The 8396-nt window shown below is 48.6% G+C and overlaps 2 protein-coding genes across 2 annotated transcripts in view; one reads left to right on the top strand and one right to left on the bottom strand.

Moving 5' to 3' along the window:
- Positions 1-1060, top strand: part of LOC125949748 (CCA tRNA nucleotidyltransferase 1, mitochondrial) — a 1733-nt gene extending 673 nt beyond the window's left edge. Inside the window, exons 4-5 of the mRNA XM_049677073.1 lie at positions 59-602; positions 685-1060. Coding sequence (XP_049533030.1) covers positions 59-602; positions 685-988 — 848 coding nt within the window. The 3' untranslated portion in view covers positions 989-1060. The remainder of the gene's footprint in view (positions 1-58; positions 603-684) is intronic.
- Positions 1-8396, bottom strand: part of LOC125949769 (26S proteasome non-ATPase regulatory subunit 8) — a 594091-nt gene that overhangs the window by 542640 nt on the left and 43055 nt on the right. The window lies entirely within an intron of this gene.

Genomic DNA, 8396 nt, shown 5'->3' with positions numbered 1-8396 from the left:
TATGTTGCTACCGGATACCTTTTTCGCTCGCTTGTACTAACCACTTGCATTTTAACAGGATTCGATGGAACGCTATATGATTACTTCTACGGATACGAAGATCTCCAGAAACGGCGCGTAGCATTTGTGGGAGATCCAGACACGCGCATCAAAGAGGATTACCTCCGTATCCTTCGCTATTTTCGATTCTACGGGCGGATAGCAGAGTGCGCTAACCGACACGATGCCGAAACATTGCGCATCATCACCAATAATGCAACTGGGCTTGCAAAAATCAGTGGCGAAAGGATTTGGCAAGAGTGGAAAAAGATTCTTACCGGTAACTTCGGTACCGAGTTAACCACCGAGATGATCAAATGCAATCTAGCGGTGCATTGTGGCCTACCAGAGTCACCAAATGTAGACGAATTCATGCGTGTGTCTAAGAACGTGCGTGCCTTTTCCGGTAAGCTAGAACCAATGACACTCGTGGCCGCACTGCTTCACACACAGGACGATGCCATTAAGCTGAACAGTCGATTGAGGTTGACCGTCTTCGAACGAGAGCTAATCTACTTTATTACACAAAATCGGGAAGAAGCTGCTTCCATTGATGAGCTACTGTAAGTGAGGGAAATACCAGACATCTGAGTGCCGAGAAGTCATAATTTGTACATAATTTTTATTTCTTCTATTTACCAACAGCCCCTTTCAACAACTATGTCTACGAACGATCGGAAACGCAAAGCTCAAGAAAGAGTACGTGTTGGAACTTCTGAAGTATCTCGGTAAGCGTGATTTGCACCGTAAACTGTCCGAATGGCCGTTGCCCGTGTTTCCCGTGAAAGGACACGTCCTGATAGCAAAGGGGGCCCCGAAAGGTCCGAAGCTTGGTTTAGTGATGGATCGGTTGAAGGTGATATGGTCCACCAACGAGTACAATATGTCCGAGGAGGAAATATTGAACCATCTACCTGCAGTGCTAGAAGAAATGGAAAAATCCAAATAGACTCCTGAACACCATTACTGAGCTGATGTTAATATTTATTTGAGTTCGCCAGCATGATAAAAGAATAATTAAACTGAAAAAAATAATTTCATTTTGAATATTATACTTGGAATTTGATTATTTATTGAAAGTTGTAAACACTTTACTGTATCCTATTCCTTAAAGTATCATCTGCACGCCTTTTCTAATCCATGCATGCCATGCCAGGCTTAAGTGGTTTTTCAACTACATCGGCAGGAAAGTATGTTCCCATTGCATCAGCTGGTAAGCGCCCGTACGAGCTACAATTCACGCTTGATGAAGATTTCAAGAACACGCCAACATCATCTACCTTCCTTCATGAACCTCACCTCTCTTAACTGTCCGCGAAAACGGTCGTAGGTGTGAGCAATTAGGCCACCGTAACGCGATTGATCACTGTCGATCCCTTCGATCGTTCCGTGGTAGGCCTCACGCGTTTTCTTTGCGCTTCACCGTCGGTTACTGTTACTGTGGATTTTATGTACTGCACACAAAAAAAAAATACAATACTCAGCGGGAATTCGATCGCTACTTTGATGATTCGAAATGCTCCTTCTGGTCTGCGAGCATGCGGGAACAAATGGCTTCCATTCTACAATGGCCCGATGTGTGTATTGCGTTCGGCGGTGAAACGATGCACCAAAGAACCGTAAAAAGCGTGCCTTATGTGTGCTTTAGTGAGTTGTTTTTAAAAGGTGTAAAAACGCCGAGGAAACAGTTTACACGGCCGCACTGCACCACAATTCGGGTAGCATCGACACGTGCCACATGGTACAGAGCGGACTCGTGCCGTATCGTGAAACGAATTTGCGCCGACTCATCCCGTTCGAAAGGGTCGCACTTTGAAGGGAGAAACATCATTATTCATCCGGTTAAGTGCCAGGTTCCGACTTCTTTGCGGTCCGAAACCGATCGATAAACGCGGTCTTGTCCAGGTGGATAGACGCTCATCCTTCGCAATGCTCCCAGTTCGATCTACTTTCGCTGTGCGTCCATCTGGCTCTTCGTTGAAACCATTTCTCGAATCATTCACACCTTATTTGCTCCTCGGTATTTGAGTGGAAAAATGCTAGATGGTATATGGTCAGCACCTCGCCTTTCCACGAATCCATAACGCTCCCTCAGCGATCTACAGCCGGCAAAGGGTTCCAGAACTTGGCGGAAAAGAGAGGCGCAGAAGATGCTGTTCCACGAGGAGCAACGGCACCAGGTGTCAGAGAGCAGATACAAGATCGAAGTCTGGCACGATCAAGGCACGCGCTTGTTTGTTGCTCCTAGAGTGCCTGTTTCTTGTCGCACAAAGTCGACAAGCAATATGATCCGATCACTAACAATGTGCACCGCCGGCGCACAGTTTTTCTCTTCCTTGCGCCGGAATCTGCCAAACCAGGTAGGACAAACAGCAAGCTGGAACAGGAATTCGGTCTGCGGACCTGAACCTCAACTTTGATTCGACGATCAGAGGGAGCCTGCTCCGAAATTCCCGTCGCCCCTTGCCTGCATCCTAGCGATCCCATCCCCTTGGCATATGTCATACAAGAAGAGACACCTTTTCGATGTCGACGCTTTCCGGTTTTGTTTTCCGATCAGCTTCGCTCCTCTTACCTCCTGGATCTTTTTTTGAGCCCCGCAGGGATCACTCTGCCTTTCCCTTCCGCACACGGTTCCAATGGGTATGCTGGCATTTCTATGGTGGCGCTGGTGGTCGCCGAGCGGGTATTAACACTCGAAGCACCACGGAAGCGCACCATGGGGTCATGCAGCTGTCCCGGTGGTTCGACCGATCTAGACTGAAAGTTCATTGACACCTTTTCACGGTTGATCATCTGGGCGGATAAGGTTACCTAGACGGACAACCGCTGAGAGGACTCTACCAGCCGCACGGTAACTCGGCTTATCCCTTTTTAAGGTTTTTTTGTTAATACCTTAATGGCATGTTGCATCATAGTTATTTTTGTTACCTTAACGTCCCCCGGGATCGTATCAAAACTACAACAAATCTCAAATAATTTATGAAAATAATAAACCATCTATTTATTCGTTGAATTTTAAGCACATTTCGAAGACTGAAACCATCTGCCGCCTTTCCTTTTGACGCCCCGCGTTTAATGGCATATTTCCTTTCCCGATGCCAATTTTTCGATATTTCCTGCATATTGAAATTTGAGAAGAGACACACACCGTGGAGTGTGTCTGGTGAGGCGATGCACTTTCCGAATCATCCCGACGACGGATGCACTCTCGGAAACGAGGGCGGCCAGCAATAACGTTATACGGACGATCGCTTTAGGCGACACATAAAACTCAAACCCCGGCCCGGCCAAAAGCAGAAGGAAACCCTAGTAATGGGAACGCGTAATGGTTGTTCAATAGGAAACTCCAAATTCCGAAGCACGCACCCCCTTGGCAGTGGACATCCTGCAAGGAGACATCAACCTGCTAACCAACTCACTACGATATCCGCGTCCGTAGCGGCGTCTTTCGTAGAAACAACATAAGACGCCGCAGTCCGCGAAGAGCAGTGTGAGCGGAACGGAACGAGTGGAAGGATCTCTGGTACCGGCGGGGTCCGTCTAGCACAAATCCTTCGGCGTCCTTAGGCGGCGTCCCAACCGACGACCAAAAACCGACGCTATGCTGCCATGCGTCGTGCTGTGCCGCCACGGTTCGTAAACCTAATCACGGAGGGATCATTTTACATAAGGCGATCATAACCCCTCGCAGACGTAAAGCCCCGGCGTTGTGCGGACATGCGCACATGGGTGGCCGATGCGATAGAGGGCTACGCAATCCTTGCTTCCTTCCTACCTTTGTTGTCGCTGCCGCTGCCACCGGTGGAAAATCGACGCTTTCCTCGCTACGGCTGTGGTTGTGCCGCCGCCGTTCTTGTTGTTCCCCTTCAGCGTTTGGTGCAGGAATCGCAACGCACACTCTTGCGCAACATTCGTCGGCGGGGCGACGGGAAGCGGTGCGGCTATGTATCACACCTCACGTAAATGGGCTACTGGCACGCGACCACATTTTCTACACCAGAGGAAGCACGAGCATTACAACAGCAACAGCAACACAAAAAAAGCAGGGAAAATTAAATGAAAACGAGAATGCAACTGGGGTTCACCGGCAAACCGGCCTACTGCGTGCTTGTGTGTGGCCACTGCGTAACGTGTGCGTATCGCTGCGTGGCCGAGCAGATGCAGTGACTGCGCTGCTCGCGTCAAACAGGCGACAGCATATTATTCTATGCCATGATTACCGCGTTGTGCATAATGCATTCTAATTAATGGTGCAAAAGCTGGATCGCCTTTTTTTAAACGGAAAATCCGGACACTAGAATCCAGTCACGAAATGTTAAGGTTCGTTGCTTCGGTAAATTGAAATCTTTCCCGTCGCCCATACTTTACGCACTCGACAAAGACGACCAAAACAAGAAGGTGACTAATGTTTATTTAAATAAATACAATTTAACATACACGAGTTCGATGACGGTTCCTGCAACCACGAGCCTGAAAGGACCTAATTTCGCGTCACTCATGCAGACAATGGAATCATCATTCGAGCATTAAATCAATCAAATCACACACATACACACACACATCTCAAGTAAGCTATTCAACGATTTCGGTTATTAATAAATTCGATTTGCAAGCGGCATCTCCATTTGCACAAAAGCTACATTTACGCTCGTGCTCTGTTCCCCTTCGTTTTTTTTGATCATCCATTATATCTGGCCGGCTAACGAGGCCAGCCCAACCATCGAAGGAATGCGTGCGGCGTCGACCCCAGGCACCACCAGCAGCACCCATATTTAAAGGGCCTCCCCCCCGTCTGTAAACGTCTTACTTTGCCCGCTACCCACCGCACTGCTTGACTGCTCGTTTATCGTCTAGCAATTTGTGATGCGCCCCTCGCACTCGTTTCCGAATCATTCCTTTGCTTCCGGCCCCTTTCCGTCTACGTTTCCTTATGTACAAGGTATCCGTCTCCGCCGCACTCCCGGACCATCTCATGTTTCAAAGATGCCACAAAACACGCAACCTTCCTGTCGTCGTCGTCGTCGTTGTCGGCGTTCTTCCTCGTTGGTCTGTCTGCCTCCAAGCTCCAAGTGGGGATCCCCATCACTTCCGGTTACTGGGATCAAAGTTTGCCATTTCTTCGGCCTGCCATCGGCCAACCGCACAGCCAACCAACCAACCAACCAACCAGCGAGCCAGAGGAAACGGAACAAAAGAAAACAAGCGACCCTCAAAGAAAAGGGAAATCTGAAGGATTATTCATGGAAGGAAATGGCAGAGCGAGAAGGTAAGGGGCAGACCAGACGGTGCCGCCCCTCCTCTATGCTTTCCGGTGTACCAAGGAGCGAACCGGCACAAAGTAAAGTTCCTTGCACCTTACGGGACTCTCGGGCACCGACAGGAGACGGAGCAGCACCACGTCCTTGTCGTCCTTGTCTGTCTCTGCTCGGTCGGAATTCGGTCTACTCGGGGTATATGCCAGGGGGAATACGGTGTCTCGGGCGAGCAAGTGCCGCCGAGCCAGTGCCGGTGTGTTTGTGTGTTAGCATGGTCCCTCAAGGAAACCCCACCGCAGACGATGACGACGACGACGACGAGGACGACGATGCACTGGAAGCAAGTGAACGTTCTTGTTGATTTTATGATAACCTTGACATAGACGGTCGGCATACTGACGGCACGAAGGAATCCCGAAACGGGGTTTTGTTTGCGACTACCGCGCATCCTCGCTGATCCTCGTTGAGACGCGATTGATTGTGAAGGTCATGCTTCAGCGATGATACGGTGGATGAGGCGCATGAACATGGTGTTGATGTGTTTGGATAGACACCAGCGTGGTGCTAGCCGGTGCGTATACGTGGGGAGTCTTAAAGGTGTTGACATGTTGACCGATTTCGTTTTTTTTTGTTCTAGATTATCGGATACAATTGAAGACAATAGACTAAAAAAAAGTGATAAGAAATATGTAATATATTTATATTTATATTTATTTATATTATATATTATATTTCATAGATAGAAAGTATCTAAAGCTAGTTAACGACAAAATGTCGCATACATTATGCTGATAATTCCGCTACCCGCTATGTTCAATGTCGAGACTCCTCCATTAAATGCAAACGACACAATTGCTATCGAACCGGCAACAATTACTCGATCGAAATGGTTCACCCCGCTGTTCCTTTGACGAGGAACAGTGTCAGTGCTGCGAGGCAACGAAGCGGAAGCGGCCATGGTGGTGGTGGTGGTGGTGGTGGTAGCGGTGGTCGAGCCAGATTTTTGCCCATCTGCCCGTTTTCGTCGTCATCCGTAGTCCGTTGGTGGCTGACTGGCTGGCTGGCTGGCACTGCACAGACCAACATAATCGACACCGTTCCGGCGAGGAGAAACACGAAGGACGCCAATGGGAACCAGGTGCTTCCTAGCGCATTCAACATGTCCCTTCGCGCTTGGCGTTTGTGTATGTGGCTCGCCGGCTCGCAGCCGCAACGACCATCGGAAGGGCGATGTACAGGAGCAGAACCATCGGAGCAGAGAGAGAGAGAGAGAGAGAGAGAGAGAGCTTGCTGGCTGCGGTGCGACCCTAAGGGTGGTCGCAGCACTTCCAACACCGCCGTGCACTATCGGAACCGTGCGGGATTCGCTCGAATCGAATCGAATCGAGGGTGCAAGGACTCTCGTAAGGGCGAGGGTTGCTATCTCGCCCTTGCAGTGTACAGTGCAGAGCGTATACATGATGCTGGCGCACAGTAGGCCAGCTTGGTTCGGCGATTCCTTAGTTGAGCGTAAATAGTGTCATCATTTTTGTGTAATACAAAGGAAAGTAAAATTGGAAATAATTTTCAACGATCTTACTAAAAAAAATATTGTAAGAATTACTTACAATAAAGCACTAGATCAAATGATTATTTCTTTTGTTTTGAGATGTTTGATAAGGATGGAGTGATAATGTTTTAAAAATATTCAAACGTTTGATTCAACAAAGAATCGGCCTTTGTGCATTGCAACAACCACGCACATCACTGTAGTTCCTGCGCAACGTACCGGTCCTACGCTCTTCCCCTGACCTCACCGACTCTACGCGTCCAAAGCTTGTGATGCGCGCATTATGAAAATGCCGTAGGGGACGATCCCATTTTACACAGACCGGAGACCGGGGCAGGATTCGGTCGTATCGACTGTGTGTATGAGCGCCCGGAGCAGGACACACAGTACTACCCGGCGGTCCTGCCAGGCCAACACCGAACTGAACGGGACGTTGAACGCGGGATGGTTGGCCCAAGGGGAAACAACCGGGTGCACGCGATGCAGAATGGTAGAAAACAAAAATACAACTTCAAACGGCCCAGGACATGGGCCATAAGCCAGATCCTGGCTGGCTGGCTGGCTGGCTGGCTGGTGGCTTCCAACAAAGTCGCGTTCCGTTCGGAAGAGGCACCGGCAAAAAAAAGCAAAGCATCCGAAACTGAACAAAAACTCGAATTTGGAACCATTTGGTGCGATATGGCCGTTTGAAGATGGAACTCTCGACGGTCGGAGTCTCGAGAATCGAAAAGCAAAGTGGGTGCGGTACTTGAAAACGAAATGAAGCGTTCCACGTTTTGGGAGCAGCAGGCTTTGGGGTGATTGTGCACAATGTAAGGTTATGTGTGCTGCGTGCGATGGCAAAAGACGATGATGACGATGATGATGATGATGACGATGATGATCACCAGCAGCAGGAGTAGGAGCAGGTCAGCAACGACCGTGCCAAACAAGGGGTGGCACGCATGTATGGAAAAGGACATTCAATTTCCGCGACCCAAGCGGATCCCCCTTTTTCCCTTAACCTACCCTAGGGCCGCACACCGGGAACATCGGGGCAAACGGGGAGAAGATTGTTTTGATTGCTTCGTCGTCGCTGAGGAAGTCGTTGTTAAGGAAATTCAATTTTCCACCTTTTCATTACCAGCACTGTAATTATGTTAAAACTGCTGCGCCCGATCTGGAGTGTTACGCTGTTACGATGTGGGGTATTGGGTGGGGGTTGGGAGTGAGGAAGGTTCTTCCCCTTGGCCGTTGGTGAATCTTCTGCTTGGATGCGAAGTGTAATTGCAAATCTTTCGTGAAAACCGGCAAACATGTGGTGAATAATTGGCGTATTAATTTATTGCGAAAGTTAAGGTTCGCCATTAACGTTCACTTTGATTGTGACGTCGATGTCGATCTGTCGGAGTAATGTTGTTGTAAATGGTTTATTTTGTTATCAGGAAGTATAACGTAGGAAGTCAGAATAAATAACTTCATCAATTTCTACTGCTAACCACCAAAAGCCGAATTAATTCACCATAAAAAACAGAAACTTATTTCAAAATGTTGACCTCAAATGTAACGAT

The sequence above is a fragment of the Anopheles darlingi genome, chromosome 2 (assembly GCF_943734745.1).
Source record: "Anopheles darlingi chromosome 2, idAnoDarlMG_H_01, whole genome shotgun sequence".
Lineage (NCBI taxonomy): Eukaryota > Metazoa > Arthropoda > Insecta > Diptera > Culicidae > Anopheles > Anopheles darlingi.
The sequence above is the reverse complement of the archived record's forward strand: the minus strand, read 5'-3'. Positions and strand labels throughout refer to the sequence as shown.